This window comes from Erythrolamprus reginae, chromosome 2 (assembly GCF_031021105.1).
Source record: "Erythrolamprus reginae isolate rEryReg1 chromosome 2, rEryReg1.hap1, whole genome shotgun sequence".
NCBI classification, from domain to species: Eukaryota; Metazoa; Chordata; class Lepidosauria; order Squamata; family Dipsadidae; genus Erythrolamprus; species Erythrolamprus reginae.
In genome coordinates this window covers 291,884,288-291,907,808 of record NC_091951.1, presented here as the reverse complement: position 1 = coordinate 291,907,808, position 23,521 = coordinate 291,884,288, and the positions used below count along the sequence as shown (strand labels likewise).

Genomic DNA, 23,521 nt, shown 5'->3' with positions numbered 1-23,521 from the left:
TCCCTCCCCAAAATACCATTGTTAGACCTGATTATACTGAATAACCTTCATCCTGTCTCCTATTAAGAAGATAGTTGTGCTGCAGGTTCAGAGAAACCCACAGGAAACAAATTATCTGGATCCCTCAGTTTGCAAGCTCAGGTATAGCATTGAGGCAGAATTGACCAATTGTGGATAACTTCCGGAAGAAGGTTGGGTAGATGTGTCCATCCATGCTACTTTTGACCTTTCAGTGGCTTTCAGTATTATGATAGCATCAAAAGATTAAGAATGGTCCCAACTAGTACTGGTGGGAAGGGAAAATTTATCCCAGAACCTCTGTGGAATTCCTCACAGTTCAATATACTCTTCCTATTCTGTAATATCTACATGAAACCTCAGGGTGAGATTTGAGATGACTTTCCATAAAGGAATGCTAGATCATAAAAATTTAATTTATTTAAAGATCTAGACTACATTTTGGTTGAATCTAGAGGAGACTTTGAGCATTTGAAACATTTTTATTTGTCATTTTCACATAAATTTGCAAACGGTACAAGAATATGAGAGTTCTGTGAAGAATACAATGTTAGTATATGATTAATTATAAATTACCTCATAGAAAGATATTCAGATTTTAAAATTATTGGGAAAACAAGTTATTTTCTTTGTTCAGTTCAAGTTAAATATATAAGCACCTTTGTAATTTGTAGAGTGTGAAAGTATGTTGTTGAAAAGCACAGGATAGACTACTTTTAATAAAAAATAAAATAAGTATAGTACCTCAGTTATATCCAGCTTGAAATGATAGGAATGTATAAATTTCCATTATTAGTTTTAAAAAATATTTTAATGTAGTGCATCATGAAGTATTTGGCACAGCATATTTTTTTTTAGTAAAAATCACATAGATGGGTCAATCTCACAATGTGGAACACTCCTGTGACCTTTGCCACATTCAACGTTTCTTCCATTTGATTGGTCAAGTTGATAGAGATAGTGTTCCCTCGCTTTTCGCGGGGGGTGCGTTTTGAAACCACCCGCGAAAGTCGAATTTCCGCAAAGCCACTATTTTTGGCTATGAACCAGTATCACAAACCTTCCCTTAACACTTTAAACCCCTAAATTGCAATTTTCCATTCCCTTAGCAACCATTTAGATTATTACTCACCATGTTTATTTATTAAAAAATATTTATTAAAAGCAGATGAAAGTTTGGCGAAGTATTTCTTAATATTTTTGAAAAACCGTGGTATAGACTTTTTGCGACCCACGAAAATCGAGGGAACACTGTATTCCTTATGATTTAGGAATTCTACTTGATGATTTAGGGTGAACAAAAATTCTTACATCACAGCATCTTTCACAAAATAGTATCCTTTTCTATTCAGGCCTTTTTCTTGATTCTACAGGCCTTCTGTTCACATAATAAATAACAAGTACTCATGTTTATACATGAAAATATGGTTTTATCATAAGAAAACTGCATCTTATACATTGTGATCCTATATTGTAAAGTTACTCGATTGTCAGGCCAACTATCTCTTACATTACTAAAGAGAAGATCAGCAACTTTCCTGAGGGAGTGTCCTCTAAGTAGTTACTGGTGTCACTATACCAGTTACAGTTACTTGCTACAAAAGTCTGGGTTACTTTTTAACTGGAACTTAGGTGTAAACAATTCAAGTGGTTGACATAATAGTGCAACATGTTAATGTATGGTTGAGAATATGATCAGGACTGGCAGTTCAACATCCATCAAAAAGATTAGGAGGCCATGACAAGTGGATAGGAAGGATCCAGTCTTGCGATTTTGTCTACAGATTTGTGGGTACGTTGCTTGAATGATAGAATAAATGCTTAATTTAAATGGATGGAAAAAAATTATAGTGCTCATTGGATGACAGTAAATTGCTAATTTTTTTTACAATGCAGTCATAAGTGCTCCAGAGCAGATTTTGGGATATTTGCTCTAGAATGGAGGGGAATCTATCTCATCACAGACAATTTGGACAATGAAAATTAAAAAATGTTTCAGATTCAGACTACCAAATCTTTCCACAAAAAATTATTTCATATATTGTAAATGTTACATGTATAATAGCATCTATATTACAATTTAAGAATTCTGTGATTCAGTGAACGAGGATTTATATACTATTTTGAGGAAAAATTTCAACCTCTTTTACCAGTAAATTCTTTAGTACAGTTAACTGGTTTAAATTTGGTTTGGTCTATGTAATATCCCAAGTAGAAATTTGAACTTCAACTTTATTTCCAAGTTCATATAATACCTGGCTGATGCAGGTGCTTACAGGCTTGAGTATATATTCATATGAGCACATCTGTGCTTTTGTGTATGTATAAAATAATTCATTTTGATTTGCTAAATGAACATTTTAAAAGAACATTTTCTTGTATGCTTATGAAGTACGGAGACAGATCTGAGTAAGGCTCATTTTATTACTTCACCTGAATGCTGGTTTTTTTTTTTTCATATAGCTAGAAACTAGATTTTATAATGGAACACAACATAAAGCATCAAGCTTATAAGCTCAGCCTTTTTTTTCTGGTGAACATGTATCATTTTCAATCTGGTATCCAAGTCCAATTCATGGGAAGTGGTTTCTAAACATCTGTAATTCAAGATCTTTCCAACATCTGTAATTGAAACACTTTCCAGTTGAGGGAAGGGAAGGGGGAGAAAACGCAAAGCAGTCTGCAGGAAGCAATGGAAATAGGCAAATCTGGTGTTTTAATATTCTAAGTAATGTATTAAAATACGGATATACTTTTTAGTTTAAGATTATTTGCCTGCTAATGAATCATTTTATATGCAGTCGGATTTTAAGCATAAATCTGTCCTTTAAAATGAAGCCTATTTTTGTATCTATTAGACAAAAAATAATAATAATGAGGCTTTGGTATTTGTGGAAGCTTCATCTTCCCTACCAATTTGTTCCACAACTATAGTTCCTTCCTATACTCTTCACAATCAGTATTACACGACTGCATATCAAAGAACTATGAAATTTCTCTATAATTTGGAGGATTTGGACACTAGTTTCATTTGACTGTTGGTAACAAAAAATATTGCAAAAAGATGTTAAAAGACTTTCATGATACTATGAAGCAATGGGCCTACTGCTATGTAAACATAAATGTTTAAACTCCCATTAGATGTGTTTCAACCATCCAATGAAATTGAAAGCAGTTTTTTGGATATCTGCCTATGCTAGCACCCATATATTTCTAAAAAGTCACTTTCAAATACTATACTGATTTCCAGTAGTCAATGGAAAATATATTTATATAAGTAGGTTAACTTCCTTTAGAATTCATTATTCTTTCTATAGAGTACCATTGTCTCATTGGCTTCAAAAGCTGAATAGCTGAATCAAACAGGCGTTTCATTTTGAAGAAATTCTTAATGCTTCAGAGTCAGATTAAAATTCTTTGTATATATTCTGGTCCTTCTTCTCATTTTTCAAAAGTGTTTACATCCTATTCAGTTTATAAAATAATTGCATCTCCAAACCTTGGGCATCAGTAAACCAATTTTCTTTCATTCTAGTATCTACAGGGGAAAAAAACAAGTTTATTAGGAACAGAATGCTCCATAGAAACTTACAAATAACAATTTTAAAAATGCAATAAATATTTTTAGCTATTAGGAATGTGATAAATTTCAATTTACAAATTCAGTTTGGATGAGATTTGATTGAGATCAGAATTTTTTTAATCAAGACAATTCCATCTAAAGATTCAAATGATTCTTATTATATACACATTAGTCCAATTAAAACTGATAGGTCAACTAACAAAATTCAAACTGGATTATTAACCTGAATAATGAATAATAATTTTGACAAATGTCAGTTATGTAATTGTCTTTTGCTTAAATTGTTTTTATGAACACTGCAGACAAAAGCATTAAATAAATAGTTCTATTCATTAAATAAATGGCACAAATGAAACGTCCTTCTTAAAACCAAGGAGTAGTGATGTAGTAGCATTTTTAGGAGACTTTCAGAGCTGCTTTAGAGGCTATCCTGGATCATCTTGTACATCCATATGCAGATAGTCCTCAACTTACAACCACAATTAAGCCCAACATTTATGTTGCTAAGTAAGACATTAAATGGGTTTTGCCCCATTTGCTAAGTGAATCACTGCAGTTGTTAAGTTGGTATCACAGTTGTTACGTGAATCTGGCTATGAGTCAGTTGCTAAGCATCTGAATTTTGATCATTTGACCATGAGGATGCTGCAATAATTGTAAGTGTGAAAAATGGTTGTAAATCACTTTTTTCAGACCTGTTGTAACTTTGAATGGTCATTAAGTGAACTGTAGTAAGTCGAGGACTACATGTATATTCTGCTGGGAACCCACAGCACAGACAGGGACAGACTGTAAAAGTGAAAGAAACTTAAAGAATGCAGCTACTTAAACACTTCTAGATTTTTGCTTAATTAACCAAGCATTTTTATTGCTTTTCCCATAGTTAATATCCATTCATGTAAATCTTTGGTAACTAGAGAAGACATTTGCTCTTTCTATTAAAAAAAACCCCTGATTCTAAAAAAAGTTTAGAATCGGTTTCAAAATAATTTCCAGTGTTTAATCTTTAATTTTGAGATTTCAAAAATGTCAAATTCTCACAATTCTGCTAATAGAACTGATGACATTTAAAGCTGGGACAGCAGCAAAAAAAGGGATGGTCCCTCCATTGGTTCTGTAAACGAACTACAGTACTTTTAAAAAATCAGTGATTTTTTTCAATTTGTTATTTGATAAATAGCATGTAGGAGCAATATTGACAGATGCAAAATACTAAATTATTGAATGCAAAATAAAAATTAAAGGAAAACAATATGGAAATTGGCTCTAGAGGGATTAAGGCAAAAGTTACGGCATTATTTATTTATTTATTTGATTTTTATGTCGCCCTTCTCCTTAGACTCAGGGAGGCTTACAACATGTTAGCAATAGCACTTTTTAAAACAGAGCCAGCCTATTGCCCCCACAATCCGGGTCCTCATTTTACCCATATCGGAAGGATGGAAGGCTGAGTCAACTTTGAGCCGGTGATGAGATTTGAACCACTGACCTTCAGATCCAGAGTCAGCTTCAGTGGCCTGCAGTACAGCACTCTACCTGCTGCGCCACCCCGGCTCATTATAAATTATAGTTACTTAATACAAAATCTGAGATGTGCAAATGCCATATTTAGGCAACTACTTACATATTTACACAGATACTATAAAGTTTTCAGATACAGTGGTACCTCTACTTAAGAATTTAATTCGTTCCGTGACCAGGTTCTTAGATAGAAAAGTTTGTAAGTAGAAGCAATTTTTCCCATAGGAATCAATGTAAAAGCAAATAATGTGTGCAAACCCATTAGGAAAGAAATAAAAGCTCGGAATTTGGGTGGGAGGATGAGGAGGAAGAAGAGGAGGACAGTCACTGACGAAGGAAGAAGGTGAGGTGAGGGGAATCAAAAAAATCCAAAAATTAAAGCTTAAAAAAGAGGGACTCTGAGGCGGCGAGGAGGAGCACGCGCCTCCCACACACCTGGCGTGAGGCTGCCCCCCATACACTGCACCAGAAAGAAACCCAGGGGGAATGGCAGGAAACTGGCCAGACCTTCGTGCTACTCTCCTGAAAATTTTTTCTGGGCTCAGGTTCTTAAGAGGCAAAAAAATCTTGAACACCCGATTCTTATCTAGAAAAGTTCTTAAGTAGAGGCATTCTTAGGAAGAGGTACCACTGTATACGCATGTTGGAAAATACTACACTACATGGGTTTTCTCCCATAAGATCATGTATAATTACATGATTTTGAGGGGGGGAGTCAAAACGGGTCATAATTGTGACCATCTACATATTTAATATATATCCTACTCTTAGGGATTTGTCAGTGGGAGCTAGAAATAAAAACAGCTGTTTGTAAAATTCATGCAGCAGTAGGGAAGTATCAATCCCCTTAAAGGTTCAAAACAGGATTTGTACATTTCACAAACAATCTAGCTTGAGTATTATTCTTTGGCAAAAAAAAATAGAGTCTGGCATTATTCTAGGTTCATTCTAGGCCACTCAATTAAGACAGATTTATGAGGGAAAAATGAAAGTTTGGCAATTTCATTTTTATAATGGAATGGATCTAACATGAAACAAAACAAGTATAAAAAACAGGCAGACATAGTCCCAGTCCAAATATATGAAATCACAACAACACTGCCTAGTACTCCAAAGCATGTAGGGGCCCAGAATGCAACACTCTAAAACAACAATGCTTTTTCCCAGGATTACATGCATTTCTGCATAGCAATTGGATCCAGCTGCTTTAAAAATTGCATAGCAATTGGATCCAACTGCTTTAAAAATTCACAGACAGGTCCCATGTGCTTTGGAGAACCTTTTTGGAACTGAGTCTGAAATACTACACAGTCCTTTGGTTCCATAAACATGGATTGTAACATTTTAAAACAGCTTTATCTTTTTCCAGGTTCAATCAAAGTCATATCCCTGAAAGCAGATACTTTTATAAATTAGCTCGCAATACGCCATGCCTTTAAGCCTCTTCCTAAAACAACTTATTGAGGAGAATAAATGTTTTACTTTTAAAAATGAGTGTAATTTCCAATCATACCTGAACTTTGGAAGGGAGGCTTTGGCTAGAAAGTTATTCCCAACCTGCCATCCTCCAAATACAGTGGTACCTTGTCTTATGAACTTAATTCGTTCCGTGACGAGGTTCGTAAGTTGAAAAGTTTGTAAGATGAAACAATGTTTCCCATAGGAATCAATGTAAAAGCGAATAATGCGTGTAATCCCAAAACTCACCCTTTTTGCCTTATGACACTGGGAATCCCTGCCTCCGGACTTATGTTGCCAGCCGAAGCGCCCGTTTTTGCGCTGCTGGGATTCTCCTGAGGCTCCCCTCCCTGGGAAACCTCACCTCCGGACTTCCATGTTTTTGGGAAGCTGCGATTTCCCTGAGGCTCCCCTCACTGGGAAACCCCACCTCCGGACTTCTGTGGCCAGTGAAGCACCTGTTTTTGCGCTGCTGGGATTTCCCTGAGGCTCCCCTCCCTGGGAAACCCCACCTCCGGACTGCCGTGTTTTTGCAATGCTGTGATTTCCCTGAGGCTCCCCTCGCTGGAATTCCCTCATTTTTGATGGCGCTGCTTTGAATCCCAGCGAGGGGAGCCTTAGGGAAATCACAGCATCGCAAAAACACGGAAGTCCAGAGGTGGGGTTTCCCAGCGAGGGGAGCCTCAGGGGAATCCCAGCAATGCAAAACCGGGCACTTCGCTGGCAACAGAAGTCCAGAGGTGGGGTTTCCCAGCGAGGGGAGCCTCAGGGAAATTGCAGCATCACAAAAACATGGAAGTCCAGAGGCGGGGCATCCCAGTGGCAGTGGCTTGGGTTCATAAGGTGAAAATAGTTCAGAAGAAGAGGCAAAAAAATCTTAAAACACCGGATTCGTTTCTCGAAAAATTTATTAGAAGCGGCGTTCGTAAGACAAGGTACCACTGTACTAGATGATAATTGAATTTATAAAGTATTTTATAAAGCAATTGGTTAAGGAGGGACAATTTGAACCATAGCTAGCTCAAAAAAATTAGGCTCCCGGCATGTGTGAAAATTTATATTAAGATCAATGTAGAATTCTACTTAAAAGAATAGTCATAGTATGGAAAGAAAAAAGTAGATAAATCCCTTATAGAAGTATAACACATAACTTTAGCTGAACATTGTGTCTGACAATTTTATTTTTAAAAGTATTTTATATACTGCCTGTTATTACAATGCGCTTCATGCTACATTTTACTAGTACTACTACAAAATACTAGAGAAACAAGAAAGAACTTACGGGGAAATTGTACATCCAGAGGCATATGCATGATGGCCTGTGTAACGGATATCACAGCGTACAATGTTGTTGGAATAGTCTGATTCCGGTACCAAGTAACTAGGGTTGACGCTAACCTACAATAGAAATATATACTATAGTTTACAGGTTTCATATAACATTAAATATGTTTGGGTTTTCTAATTAATGAAATGTGATTATAATACCTTTAAAATGTAATTTCCAGGTTTAACATCTGTAATATCAATCCACTGGCAGTCTATATCAGCGTTGTAGGTATCATAACAACCAGGACTCAGCCCCTAGAAATGTAATGATGATTCTTTTTAAAAATTGAGTGAATAACCACTTAAAAATACAGTATAATAAGCATATACAGTATTACTCATAGAATAAAGAAATAGTCAATTTTCCCCTGTAAATATTATTGATCTATTTTTGAAATACCTGGTGCCTTCCAGTCTTCAAATACTGGCAGATTTTTCTGCTTATTAAAGTCTAATACTTCCCCATGGCTGGTCTAAAAGCAAACAGTGACATCCATTGGAATAAGCTAGTAAAACAGATGGTTTTGCTGCTTTCCTTTAACTGCTCTCATGCTGAATGGATAGCTCCATTTAAGCTACATATATAGTCTTCACAATTTCTGATATACAAGGTCCATCCCTTTCTCTACCATGAAATTATTATATCTTGACTGGTTGTAGGGAAAGCATAGTGTTTAGTCACAGACTTTGTGTCACTTGGCAAGAACAGTCTTGGCTACAGAAAGGAAGGTCATGGGTATATTGAATGCTGGCAGCTGAATATGTTTTTTAAAGTTGGAATCAGACTGTAGTGCAGTAATTGCTGAGAAAAATGCTTCATAAAATGAAACTGTTAAAATGATCATGTTAAAATGAGATGAAGATAAATTATTTAAAAATTGAAAATATGAGACTATATTTAAGGCTTGATACAGTTGGTTACTTATTTGTAATTGTGAGATACATGCTGTAGAGACTAAATATTGCCGGTTGCATCCAGATGTAATATGCTTGTAAGAGGTGTCAATCAAAATAGTCAAGGACATTGTGTAAGAAAACTTACACTAAGATCCCTAGAACAACTCTTCATGGATAATTTCTTTGTACTATTCTGTTAAGAATACTGGTAGTCCTTGACTTACTGTATTATTGTAAATAAGACTGGAATAATGGTCGTAAATCATTGAATTCATAAGTAGAGGCACTCATGATCGGAAGTAATTTTCCAGCCTTTTTTGTGGACATTGTTCAGCAAGTTCAGTGGTCATTAAGCAAATGTAGCTGATAACCAATTGTTAACTCATTCACCTTAATAGCAGATTTTTGCTGGAAACTGCAAATGTCAGAAACCAGAAAACAATGTTTTTAATCTCAGTCATGTGAACGCAGAATGTTGTGACCAATCATAAAGCTGACTTACCCAAAATATACTCATGTGACCCTGGGAACAACAGCACAACCATTTATGACAGACAGGATGAATTACAGCCCATCAAGCACACATTTCTTGGCTGTCATAATTTCAGTCATAAACAACTTGTCGTAAAGTAAGGACTATATCTATTTTACACTAACTCATTCTACTTGGCAATAGATTAGAAAGATGTTACTCACCATTCCTAAAGGAACTTAAACATCAGTTTTCATTCATTCTATTCCTAACTATTTTCTGGTAGATTAAGCAAAGGGTGGCAATTAATTCTCTGGATGGAAAAAAGTGAGAAGTGGTGTACCTTTGGGACCTTTTTAATTTATTTATTAATGATCTGGATGTAGAAGTAAATAGTGAGGTAGCAAAGTTTGCTGACGACACTAAATTGTTCCGGGTAGTGAAAAGTAAAACTGATTGTCAGGATCTCCAGAAAGATCTCTCGAAATTGAGCGAATGGGCAACAAAGTGGCAAATGCATTTTAACCTTAACAAGTGCACAGTTATGCATATCGGGGCAAAGATTATACCTATCAACTGATGGGGACCAAGCTTTCTGAGACAAGCCAAGAAAGGGATCTTGGGGTTTGGTGGACAGCTCAATGAAGATGTCAAGCCAGTGTGCAGCAGCAGTAAAAAAAGCAATTCCATGCTTGGCATGATTGGGAAGGGAATTGAAAATAGGTCAGTAAGTATTGTATTGCCTCTGTACAAATCGATGGTGAGACCACACTTGGAGTGTAGTCAATGCACCTCAAGAAGGATATAATGGAACTGGGAAAGGTGCAAAGAGGGCAACAAGAATGATCAAGGAAATGGAGCACCTCCCTTATGAAACCAAGTTGCAAAGCCTTGGTCTCTTCAGCCTTGAATGACAGTATTTAAGGGGTTACTTAATCGAAAATCATGCATGGGATAGAAAAGATGGATAGAGAAAAATATTTTCTCTATCATACAATACTAGGACGAGGGGGCACTCCCTAAAGCTCACAGGTAAGAAAGTGGGGACAAATAAAGGGGAAATATTTCTTCACCCAGAGGGTCATTGGTTTGTGGAATTCACTTCCAGAAGAGGTCATGACAGCTGTTAGCCTGGATAGCTTCAAGGCAGGATTAGACAAATTCATGGATACCAAGTGTATTGGTGGTTATTGAAACAAGTGCCGTCTCTATGTAGGCAGGATTTCCTTGGGTACCATTTGTTGGGGGTCAAGGGAAAAGGAGAGTTTTGCCCTCTTTCTGCTCAAGATCCCCATATACAATTGGTGGACCACTGTGTGACACAGAATGCTGGACTCGATGGGCTTTGGCCTGATTCAGCATGGCTCTTATGTTCTTAAAACTAAATCAAAAGATATGAAACTGTTCATGATATACTTCTTTGTAAAGCAAAGTTTTCTAATGAGTAGAAATTGATAGCTGATATTAATCTATGTAAATTCTATCTAAAGAATAGCAGTATTAATAATTATACATTACCTGTGTATGGGCTGTACATGCAAATCGCCTATAGTATCCATAGTCACAAGAAGTATCTTCAAGACAAAAACTTGCTTTGTGTCCTTCAGCTACTCTACTGTGTGAACTTGCTTCAAGGAGGTCATAATGACTGAATTCATCCATGCTATGGTAATGTCTGTTAATAAATTAATAGCTTAATAATAATTTGGATCAACAAGTCAATAGTCAAAATAATATTTTCCCAAATTTTAAATATTGCAGTATTCAGTTCTATTAGGTAAATACTACATATTATAATTCCAGTAATATAATAAATATAGCATTTAAGAATACTGTTATATGTTGTTTGTTTAAAAACCAAACAATAGGCAATTGCTATTTCCAGGTTTCCTATTAGATTAAGAGGCTAAATATGGAAACTAGATTCATGCACTATTAGTCTTGTTTTAACAATGTATCTGGCTAAAACTACAGTGGTACCTCAAGATACGAACTTAATTGGTGCCGGGAGGAGGTTCGTAAGGTGAAAAGTTCGTAAGACGAAACATTGTTTCCCATAGGAATCAATGGAAAAGCAATTAATGCGTGCAAGCCCAAAACTCAGAAACCCGGAAGCCGGCTGCCACCACCAAAGGAGGCTTGAGCCTCCCTTTGCCCCACGCTGCTTCGCCCTGCCTGTTGTCCTGGGTGAAGTGCTGGGGGGAGGGAGTCAGGAAGGTCCTCCTGCTCCCCCCCCAGCCAAAAACACAAAGACAGGCAGGGCGGAGCAGCGTGGAGCAAAGGGAGGCTGAAACCGCTGGCGGCTTCAGCTTCCCATTGCTCCGCGGGAGCGGCAGACCGCCTTTGTATTTTTGGCTGGGGGGGGAGCAGGAGGCGCAGGATCGGGCCGGCGGTGGGTGCGCCGCGAGGTAGCAGGTCAGCATCCTGGGCGGCGGGCGAGGAGGCGCGGCCGAGCGGACCTGGCTCCGGCTAGACCTCCAGCGAGGATGGGGCGGGCAGTGGGCGCGGCGGCAGCGGTAGCGGTAGCGGCAAGGGTGCGTCCGATTCGGGGCTGGCGGACCCCGATGCAGTGGGGAACATCGGCGCGGGAGGCAGGAGAGGACCGGGCGACTGGAGCAGCAGCGCGGCTTCTTTTTGCCTGGGAGGGAAGGTGAAATGCCGGCGGCTCTAGCAGCTGCTACAAGCGGCATTTCACTTTCCCTCCCTTGGAAAAAGGCTGGCATTCTGGGATGATGGGGCCGGACTTCCCAGGCAGAAGGCGTGCCCCTCTCCGTGGCTTCTTTTTGCCTGGGAGGGAAGGTGAAATGCCGGCGGCTCTAGCAGCTGCTACGAGCGGCATTTCACTTTCCCTCCCTTGCAAAAAGGCCGGCATTCTGGGATGATGGGGCCGGACTTCCCAGGAGGAAGGCGTGCCCCTCTCCCCGGCATCTTTTTGCCTGGGAGGGTAAGTGAAATGCCGCTCGTAGCAGCTGCTAGAGCCACCCGCATTTCACTTTCCCTCCCTTGCAAAAAGGCCGGCATTCTGGGATGATGGGGCCGGACTTCCCAGGCGGAAGGCATGCCCCTCTCCCCGGCATCTTGTTGCCTGGGAGGGTAAGTGAAATGCCGCTCGTAGCAGCTGCTAGAGCCGCCGGCATTTCACTTTCCCTCCCAGGCAAAAAGAAGCCGCGGAGAGGGGCACGCCTTCCGCCTGGGAAGTCCGGCCCCATCATCCCAGAATGCCGGCCTTTTTGCAAGGGAGGGAAAGTGAAATGCCGGCGGCTCTAGCAGCTGCTACGAGCGGCATTTCACTTTCCCTCCCTTGCAAAAATGCCGGCATTCTGGGATGATGGGGCCGGACTTCCCAGGCGGAAGGCGTGCCCCTCTCCCCGGCATCTTTTTGCCTGGGAGGGAAAGTGAAATGCCGCTCGTAGCAGCTGCTAGAGCCACCGGCATTTCACTTTCCCTCCCAGGCAAAAAGGCCGGCATTCTGGGATGATGGGGCCGGACTTCCCAGGCGGAAGGTGTGCCCCTCTCCGTGGCTTCTTTTTGCCTGGGAGGGAAGGTGAAATGCCGGCGGCTCTAGCAGCTGCTACGAGAGGCATTTCACAGCCGGGCTGGGGGGCTTCCCAGCACCCCCCCAAACCACGAACTTTTGCCGAACTTCCGGGTTCGGGGTTGGGGGGGTGCTGGGAAGCCCCCCAGCCCGTCTGTCACCTTTTAAAACAGCCGGGCGGCTTGCCAGGAGCCTCCGAACGCCGAACCCGGAAGTTCGGGTTTGGCGTTCGTAACTCGAAAAACGTTCGTAAGAAGAGGCAATTTTTTTCTGAACCCCGGGTTCGTATCATGAGTTGTTCGTAAGACGAGGGGTTCGTATCTTGAGGTACCACTGTATTTGTGTTACTCTCATAAATTCAAGATACTTCTCTTTATGAAAAGTATAATTAAGCTGCAAAAATCTGGTTAGCAATATACAGTGGTACCTCACCATAGGAACTTAATTGGTTCCAGGAGGAAGTTCGTAAGGTGAAAAGTTCGTAAGATGAAACAATGTTTCCCATAGAAATCAGTGTAAAAGCAAATAATGCGTGCAAATCCTTCAGGAAAATCCCAAACTTTAGAAGGGAGGCCAACAGAGGGCAGGGAGGAGCAGCTAAAGGGGGCGGGTGGAAGAAGCAAGGCTAGGCTAAAGGGTGAGTGGGAAGGAAGAAAGGCAAGGGAGGCGCCCCCCCCCCTTTTCTTTTTTCAAAAGACACCGTTTCAGTTTCTTTGCAAGCATGCAAAATCTTTACTCCTCCAAGCTGCCCCTCCCTTTTCTTTTTTCAAAAGACACCGTTTCAGTGCCTTTGCAAGCATGCAAAATCTTTACTCCTCCAAGCCGCCCCTCCCTTTTCTTTCTTCAAAAAAGGGGGGGGAAAGAAACCCCTTCATCCCAGCAGCAGCTGCTTGGGTTCGTAAGGTGAAAATAGTTCGGAAGAAGAGGCAAAAAAATCTTAAACACCGGGTTCGTATCTTGAAAAGTTCGTTAGAAGAGGCATTCGTAAGATGAGGTACCACTGTATTTTTACTGGCCTCTAATTGTCACCTGGATTTTTGCAGCCCAGGTATGGCAGCCCAAATCTCAGACTCCCTTAATCAGGTATCTCCTAGGCATTTTGGAATTGCAAATCCTAGAAATCCCAGACCACATATTTTCTCTTTACTTTGGCTGGAAATTCTTACTAGTTCTGGAGTATCTAAAAAGTATCTCATTTGGGAACCCTGAGTTATTGAATAGAAAATGAAAACAGACACATTTCAAAATGATTGTCATTTTTATGATCTAACGTCAAAGACTGCCATCAGGTAAGGATCAAATGCTATATTCTGATTTATGCTGGTGTTTTCATAATAAAAAATAAAGTTAACCATTATCTTTGCAATGTTTTTACGTGCACATAATTCATATTTACACAGAAGGAAAAGGACTCCACATTAGATAGCTTTACCCAGTAATGCCTCCATTTCAATACAGTGATACCTCACCTTACGAACTTAATTCGTTCCGTGACCAGGTTCATAAGTAGAAAAGTTCATGAGACAAAGCAATTTTCCCCATAGGAATCAATGTAAAAGCAAATAATGCATACAATCCCATCCCAAAAGTCACCGTTTTTGCTTTGTGTCGCTGGGAATCCCCGCCTCTGGACTTCCATTGCAAGCCCAAGCGCCTGTTCTTGCATTGCTGGGATTTCCCTGAGCCTCCCCTCGCTGGGAAACCCCACCTCCGGACTTCCGTTGCTAGCCAAAGCCTCCCCTCACTGGGATTCAAAGCAGTGCCGGCAAAAATGAAGGGATTCCCAACGAGGGGAGCCTCAGGGAAATCCTAGTAATGCAATAACGGGCGCTTTGGCTTGCAAGAGACGTCCGGAGGCGGGGATTCCCACTGAGGGTAGGCTCAGGGAAATCCCAGTACTTCGGCTGGCAACGGAAGTCCAGAAGGTGGGGTAACCCAGCGGTGGCAGCTCGGATTCGTAAGGTGAAAATAGTTTGGAAGAAAAGTTTGTATGAAGACGGGTTCGTAAGACAAGGTATCACTGTATTTAAATTTATCCTTTTTTTTCAATTAAATTTGATTGGTATTAAAGTTTATACCAGGGGTCGCCAACCTTAACTCAAAGAGTCATTTGGACCTATTTCCTACAGAAAACATCAGGAACAACAAAACCTTGCCATGCCTGACTATTTTCTGAGTGGCCACAGAACTAACATATATAGTGGAATTAAATGTTCTATTTTCTTCTGAAACTTTTCTTGGATTTAACCATGGTTGGCCTATTGGTGGGTAGAAAAGCTCAATAAATCATGTGCCAGCAGTTATTACATACTGGCAGTTGTGACACATATTCTGAACAGGGAGATGCAGCAGATGAAAAAACTAGATGCGGCTCCAGAGCCATGGGTTGCTGACCCCCGGTTTATACAAATATTAAATTAAGATGATTGGTGCCATGCACTTATTTTTAGTATTCTAGTAATCACCCAAATTCTGCACCTTTTTATATATTAAACTCAGCAATTCATTTTGATATCTAAAGTACAGTGGTACCTCGACATACGAGTTTAATTCGTTCCAGACCCGAGCTCGTAAGTTGATCAACTCGCATCTCGAACGAATGCCGTTAGACTTTGTTTTTCGCGCCGAGATAACCGGAAGCAAGGAGATTCTTGCACCACCTAGTGGAAACTCGGCTCGTATCCCGAATTTGAGCTCGGGTGTTGAACAGAAATTTCGCTCACGTCGCGGCTCGTAACTTGGAATACTCGCATGTGGAGCAGCTCGTATCTAGAGGTACTACTGTACTCCTTTATTGAGCTAGAAATCAAAGGAAAATGGTTACTCAGAGAAGACAGGTGAGCTATCATTCCAATCTATTGATAATTTCTTCAAGAATTTCCTGAAGACATTTACACAATGCAACCCAGGAAAATACAAAAGGAGCTGCCCAAAAAGTGTGATACGCTGGCTCATTTGCTGCAAGGTATCTTGATGTTTCCCGCACAACAGCAACAAGAAGAGTGTAACTGACAAAAAAAGTAAATAATTTAAAAGTGCCATATTAAACATTTCACTCACTGATGACAGCTGTGCCATTCCCATGAGTATCGTGGTCGGCTTGGTAAGAAATCTGATGTACCTTGATTTTTCACTCTCTGTGGAAATCTCAGAAGTACTCGGTTATCATAGTCTCGAACATCTGATCTGTAAGCTGAGCTGCAAGAATATGCATACGAAAAGAGTGAAATTGTTTAACAAGTAGGCATTAGTTTTAAATGTCACATTTATATCGTGTAATTGAATACATCCTCTTGGAATTCATCAGGTTTAATGCAGTCTTCATCAGTAAAAACGAATTAAGTTAATCAAGACGAATATAAATCCCATTAATTGCAATGGTCCACCTTAAGCATGACTAACAAGGATTCAACCTAGTGAAAATCCACTCTTTTTAAGATTCTAAAGCTGCTTAGCAATTTTAATGGAATGTCTACATTGGAAAAATATTGGGAAATTTAATTGGTGTTTCTCATTCTTTCTAGATAAAAAAGACATGGATATTTTTTAGTTGACTCGGAGTTTCATTTACAGAAAATGTGGAATTACTCTCAGCAGTATAACAATCTCTTCGATATCAGTATTCATAACTTCAAAAATAAAGTTAAGATCATAAAATATTTCCATTTTTATTTAATTTTACATAAAATACTATCAAATACTATTGGTGGACAGACTATTTTTAACACTTTTTTCTAATTAATATTCTTTATTTGAATAAAGAATATTAAAGTGATGTGCCCCTGCCTGGAGGCTGTGAGAGTCTAGATGGGTGTTAACAGGCTCATGCTCAACCCTGACAAGACTGAAGTGGCTGTGAGTTTTGCCTCCCGAGGACAACGGCATCTGTCCATCCATTACCCTGGGGGGAGGAACCTTGTCTGACTCAGAGAAGGTCCGCAGCTTAGGAATCCTAGATTCACAGCTGAGGCTAGAGGGCTTTTGCACAGGTTGTCTGGTGTGCCAGATGCAGCCCTACTTGGATAGGGAGTCTCTCCTCAGTTACTCATGCCCTCATCACCTCAAGGCTTGATTACTGCAATGTGCTGTACTTGGGACTACCCTTGAAGAATGTTCTCAGACTGCAACCTGTTCAGCATGCAGCCACGCAAGCCATGGTGAGTGTCATATCAGTCCAACATTTTGTGAGCTGAACTGGCTTTCAATTGGTCTCCAAATACAATCCAAAGTGTTGGTTATCACCTATAAAGCCCCACATAGGCTTAGGACCAGATTATTTAGAGGACCATTTTCTGCTTCACACGTCCCAGCGACAGATTAGGTCAGTCAGCCTCCTGTTGGCCAAACAATGCCGGCTGGCAGGATCACGGGAGAGAGCCTTCTCTGTTGTGGCCCCAGCCTTCTGAAACCAGAGATTCATACCGCCCCCATTCTCCTTGCCTTTCAAAAAGCGTTTCAAACACATTTATGTCGGCAAGCCTGGGGTCGTTGAGCGATGGTTCTCCGCTCTGGCCATTAATATGTATGAGTGATGATTGTGTGTTGTTTTATTGGGTTGTTCTTAGTTACGAATCTTAGGTATGTATTGGGGTATTTAAAATTTTTATCATGTATTTTACTGTTGTAAGCTGCCCTGAGTCCGCAAGGAGAAGGGCCGCCTATAAATTCAATAAATAAATAAATTCAATAAATAAAGTTACTGAGCAACTCAGGTTTTCTGTTTCTTTCAGAAATTATGGAATTAAGAATTGAGAAATTTCCCGACAGTTCAATTGATCAGTAGAACGACTTGCCTCCAGAAGTTGTGATTGCTCCAGTACTGAAGATTTTTAAGAAGAGATTGGGCAACTAGTCTAAAAAGATTTGTTTCTGCCTATTATTTATGTTGTTGACCCCTCCCCCTTGATTCTTCATTTCTTTCTTCCCCATAAATTTCAGAATTCATTTGTTTTGTCAATAATTTTTATTATTAAAAAAAAATAGAAAAATATAGCTGGGATCATATGATATTCCTAATTTCCTCTGCAGTTTATTCCATTTCCATTAAAAAGAAAATCCATTTAGATTTACAATTATATTCAAGAAAAAGTACCTGCCTCAAATATATTAATCAACTAGACTAACGATGCTTTGAATTAATTTGAGTTATAAAAATCAATTTGGAACTTAGCTCCCAAATGCTATTGGGCATTTCTTTTACAATTGCTATGGTCAAACATAAATACATGTAGATTGTCAGAGCTCTGATCATAAATTAGATCGCAACATCTCTACTGGAAGCAAGTCTCATTCAGTTTGACTGGGCTTAATTTCAAAAATCTCTGTATATTATTAAGTCAATGCAAAGGATTCAAAAGCAGTGCTTCACAAATTAAAGCTTTTTAGCACTTAAGTACTGAAAACCTTTCAAAACTTGTTGTCTCCTTTGTAAACAGTCCTTGGTATTTCACTTGTGCCTAGGAACTGTAATGGTCTACAGACACATTACCTTTGCTATAGCATTTGTGTATCCATGCAAATTAATGGGCAAACAATTAGATATAGCTTCAAACTAGCAGCACAAACATATAGCGCACAGCTACTTTAAGTTCCAGAGTTCTGCTTTGCAGGATCCACTCTACGTTGGTCACTGCGTCCAAACATTTATTCTTCAAAGCTTTTGTGGTCCTGCTAGAGCCTGTCATCAAGGTACTTCTCTCTCCCCAGAATATGTGCACTGCGGTGACCTACAAATTGTATTTATATGATTTCTGATTATGTGTAGCTTTTACTTAATTGGGGTGTTTATATCTGGCTATTAAGTCATTTTTGTTTCTTTGTACCAGTGCACCCTTGGCTCCTATAGGCTCAACCCTTCTATTCACTGTTTCTCAGGCTTCAATCATTTCTCTGACTATTTTTGTCCCTTCTCACCCAACAATCATAGTACCTGCAAAATTGAATGTTCATTGTTCATTGCAATGTGAGGCTACCAACAAGACCTGAAGTCAATGTTAGTCTCACACTGCAATGAGCAAGAATTTCACGGCTATTATGAATATTAGGGGGAAAATAGTCAGTGAAACGATTGAAACTTGGAAAGTCAATAGCCCCTTATCAACCTAGAAGAGTAAGTTGGTCCTGGTGACCAACTTAGATTCATTCCTGCAACATTATCCTGGGACACATATACAGTGATCCCCCGGGTATTGCGACCCCCGATCATTGCGAAATGGCTATATGGCGATTTTGCAACCCGGAAGTAAAAACACCATCTGCGCATGCGCGCCCTTTTTTTCCTATGGGCACGCATGCGTAGATGGTGCCGGGCAGATCAGCTGCTGGGCGGCTTCCCTAGGTCTTCCCCCTCTTGCTGGCGGGAGGGCGAGCGGCGGGCATCAGCGAGGAGTTTCCCCACCACCCACGCAAACTCCTCGCTGCCGCCCGCCCACCCTTCGCCCGCCCACGCCATTCATTCTCGCCGCTTCCCAGCTGAGTCCTGAAGCGAATTCGCTTCAGGACTCAGCTGGGAACCGGCGCGAGCGAGCGCGAGCGAACGGATTGTCCGCCGCCCGCCCGCCCTTCGCCCGCCCATGCCGTTCATTCTCGCCGCTTCCCAGCTGAGTCCTGAAGCGAAATCGCTTCAGGACTCAGCTGGGAACCAGCGCGAGCGAGCGCGAGCGAACGGCTTGTCCGCTGCCCGCTCGTGCATCGCCCGCCCACGCCGTTCATTCTCGCCGCTGGGAAGCGGCGAGAATGAACGGCGTGGGCGGGCGATGCGCGAGCGGGCGGCGGACAAGCTGAGTCCCCTTCCCAGGAACCCCAATCTTCGGCTCCTCGCTAGCACTGCGGAAGTAAAAACACCATCTGCGCATGCGCAGATGGTGTTTTTACTTCCGCAGCGCTACTTCGCGAAAACCCGATCATTGCTAGGGGTCCTGGAACGGAACCCTCGCAATGATCGGGGGATCACTGTATTTACCTTCATTCCTAAGAGAGGCTTTGGTTTGAAGGATTTCTGAGAGCTTTGCTGACTCCTAGTATCATCTATTACCATAGCTCTATCCTAATGCATGTTTATGAAAGCCCCACTACATTTAATGTAGCTTACTTCTATAAGTATGCATTCTATTACAGCTTCATTATGAAATGAACTGCACTGATTGTGATTTGGTATCTCATTATCAATTAATCTAGATGCTGAAAAGCAATGAGTTAAAAATAGATTAGAGTAGGGAGATAGCTGATAAATAACTGCAAATTACAACAATCAAACAGCAATTTTAAAATTACTTTCTTCTATTGCATACAAAGCAATGTGCTCAATAAAAGCCTTCTTTTCAAAAATTAATAAAGCTCTGAGTTAATGAAAAACAGATCCTGGTAAAAAAAATAATTCCTAAACAATCAAAGCATGGAAACCTTATGTAGCTTGGTCATCAAGCTTTCTGCAGACATTAATAAAAACAGTATGTTTTATGAATTGGAACAGTAAAGGAATTTTCTCCACTGCTTAAATTTTACTGAAATCATATCTATTTCCTTCTTGTTACCAATGCAGTTCAAAATCTTTGATAATGTATCTTGGGCACAAAACAATAATGTTCAAACAATATGTCCCTCAGAAAGTTAATTCTTTTATAAATCTGTATTCTCTAGTTTGGTCTTTGTCAATCTAGTGTTCTGCATATATGTCAGGATTACTAAAATTCCCAGTCAACATGGGGAAAGATTGAGATACTGGGAGTTGTACTCCTCCAAAACCTTTAGGGGAAGACTGAAACTTTCCATCCAACAGGTATTTTATGAGGATATGAAAACAAACCCATCCCTGTACTTACCTAGCTAGACAATTCTCTTCAGCAGCACATCTCAGGTTGTACATCGACGTCTTTTGGACATAAGTGGCTGCTTGGATGTAATAAGGATCTGGCACTAAATCTGGCAACCCTGCAGTGCATCAAATCACACACAAATGTACACAAAATAGATCAGGTCCAGAAAACATCTACAAATTTTACTCTTGAAAAAGGCAGCCAAAGTTGCAATTTCTAGTCATGGTGTGACAAATGGGAACCTTATAGTGTACACAGTCATTTAGTAAACCAAAAGTCACTTTTCATAAGATCAAAAGAGACATTAAAATGCAATGTGTCTTCCAGATTGGAACTATTATACCACATGATCCTGTAAAATATTTTTCTTATGTATCTTGAAGGAATTTTCCTCATAAGGCCACCAGCTGAGGGAAAACAATACGTTTTCCAGATACCAGAAATGTGTCTAGAACAATAAATTATGCTTGTTTTCTTAGGGCAGCAATATATATTCTCAAACAAAAGGCTGTGAATATACCATTAAGTAGGCTACATTAACTAAATTACAACCAGACCTGAGGCTCAAAATGAAGCCAAGAACAGCCTATCTTGAATTTGAGGGTAACCAAGATCAGTGTTTCCCAACCTTGGCAACTTGAAGATATTTGGACTTCAACTCCTAGAATTCCCCAGCCAGCCTTCGCTGGCTGGGAAATTCTGGGAGTTGAAGTCCAAATATCTTCAAGTTGCCAAGGTTGGGAAACACTGATCTAGGAAACCTACATTTCTACTTTCCAAGTTTGGTTCAGTCCCAGGGCTGAACCCTCTGGATAGTAGCGCTTGAAATAATACAAACAACCTTGACCAGCATTCCTACAAAGCTTTCTTCTTGCCATGGAATAGTCACATCTAAAGTCAAGGGCAAGCTGACTTCTAATAAACACATATGCAAAAATGACTAAAATCCATCTAAGAAAATGAATCACTGCTAATAATTATCACTCTTCCCCCTTAGAAATTCCACTTCCAATGGTTGCTGCTCTATTAGAGTGAGGGCCCTCTCTCCTCGTAGCCCCCAACACCCGGGTGATTTGCATTATTTTACTCTCAACGTCTTATTTTTTTAGCGCAAGATCCCGACCGACTACCGGGCGAGGGGGAGACTTGGGACCAGATGGTGATGAACGGATGTGGGGCTGGCCAAGGTGTAATCCCGCAGGCTGCCGAGAAGGGAGTGACTTGCCACGCGGCTGGATTGGATCTGGGGGTGGGGGGTGGGAGCTCGCTTTTTGGAGGGACACCGTTACAGACTCAAAGCGGATAATTCGGTATCTGCGCGCAGATATTTAAAGACGTCCTTAGAACTGACGCGCAACTCTTCACCTCGTTCCTTTTAAGCTCAACCTGGTGTGACTGGTTGAAACGCGCGCCCTTACCGTATTGAAAATAGCCGGTGCCGTATCCCGGCCGGTAGCGGCCTCTCTGTCGTGGCCGCTCATAGGTATCATGGTAGTTATAATAAGGGTTGTCGTCCGTATACTTGTACGGGTTGTAGGGGTCGTCCCCCACCATGACGTCTCCGCGGGGCGGCTGCCGGAGATTGCTGAGAGAAAAGCCGCCCTCGTTGCCCGTCCTGGCGGCGGCGCTCTCTGCGGGGCTCCCTCGCGCTCCGTCTCGGCCTCCGTCTGTGCCATTTCTGTTCGACGGTTGCTCATAGCCAGCTTGGAACCAGTACTGTGCCTCAGGTTTTGGGGTGGCAGTGGCGCCTCTGCCTGTGGCGGTTTCCGGCGCCCTGCGAGGCGAACTGCCGTTGCCCTTGAGGAGCAAAACGTGGCCGCCTTGCGCGGGCTCCTGGCTGACCCTACGCCGCGCGGGTTGATACTGGGAGCCGACGCTGAGGAGGCTGTACACCTGCCCGTTGTTCTCCCATTGAATCCTCTGCCTCCACACGGCGGGAGGAAGGGGCGGCGGGTTCCTCGGTGGCATTCCGTCCGCCGGCAGCCACAGCAGACAACTCCAACAGAAATACACTTGCAACTGGGCAAGGCCCAGGAGAAGCCGAGTCCGGGAATGGAGGCGCATGGCGACGGCGTGGGTCTCACGAGCGAGCGGGAACTCCACTCGACGACACTGCAGGACTGGGGAAGGGGAGCGCGCTCCGTGGTCCTTTCCCAACTCTCTTTATTTTTGTCAGGTCAAAAGGAGCAATTGGCGGGCTTTCCTCTTTTCTCTTCCCAGCTGCAGACTTCCAACTTACTTCGCGCAAAGCGAGCGAGTCCACTTCGCCCGCTTCCTTTTTTCTCCCAGAGCTCTCTTTTGCAGCGAGATGGAATCGGGAGGGAGGAGGAGGAGCAGCCTTCGCCTCGTCCTCGCTTTCGCTGAAGTCTGGAATGAAGCAGTGGGAGAGAAGGGGAGAGAATTGGAGGAAGGGCGGAAAGGGGGAGGAGATGTGAGATTTCAAAGTTTCTGGCACATTTGCAAAGTTACACAAGCCCATTCTGGCAGACGAAGTCTCTATTTGTTCACGTAATGCCATTGGAAACGTGCAAGCCCGATCGTTCCTCTTCCTCTCCGGTTTTCCATCTTTTTTTCCCCCCAGCCTTATTTCTCCCGGTCGGGAGAAGCCCAAGAAATCAAACAGCAACCGAGTGCCACTCGGGATATTAAGGAGTCTCTTTCTGCAATGGACACTTTTCTTGCCGTCTAGGGTTAACAATACGCAGGCATTTCACTTTCCTCAGACGATTTGGTCTGCCAGGAGGTGGGGCTCTGCCAAAATATGCAGAGAGAAAAATGCTATTAGATCACCGCCACAACTTGAGAAGGCAAGAAAGCAAAGTCAGAGAGGGAAGAAACATGTTTTCTGGGAAATATTTTCACCAAAGACATCTCCCACAGTTGGACCTCTGGTG

At 41.4% G+C, this 23,521-nt stretch overlaps 1 protein-coding gene across 2 annotated transcripts; it reads right to left on the bottom strand.

Annotated features, from left to right (window-relative positions):
- Positions 1-480: 480 nt before the first annotated feature.
- LOX (lysyl oxidase) lies at positions 481-23,006 on the bottom strand. 2 transcript variants are annotated; one of them, XM_070742865.1, is made up of 7 exons: positions 22,046-23,006; positions 20,634-20,742; positions 15,874-16,011; positions 10,797-10,953; positions 8,069-8,164; positions 7,863-7,978; positions 481-3,556 (listed from the first exon to the last, which is right to left on the bottom strand). In XM_070742865.1, exons 1-7 carry the CDS (start codon positions 22,689-22,691, stop codon positions 3,550-3,552), a joined length of 1,269 nt encoding a protein of 422 aa, XP_070598966.1. In that variant the 5' UTR covers positions 22,692-23,006; the 3' UTR covers positions 481-3,549. The 2 variants fall into 2 exon arrangements, with proteins under 2 accessions (XP_070598966.1, XP_070598967.1); XM_070742866.1 differs by lacking the exon at positions 481-3,556 and having other exon boundaries at positions 7,859-7,978; positions 22,046-22,775.
- Between the last annotated feature and the right edge of the window lie 515 nt (positions 23,007-23,521).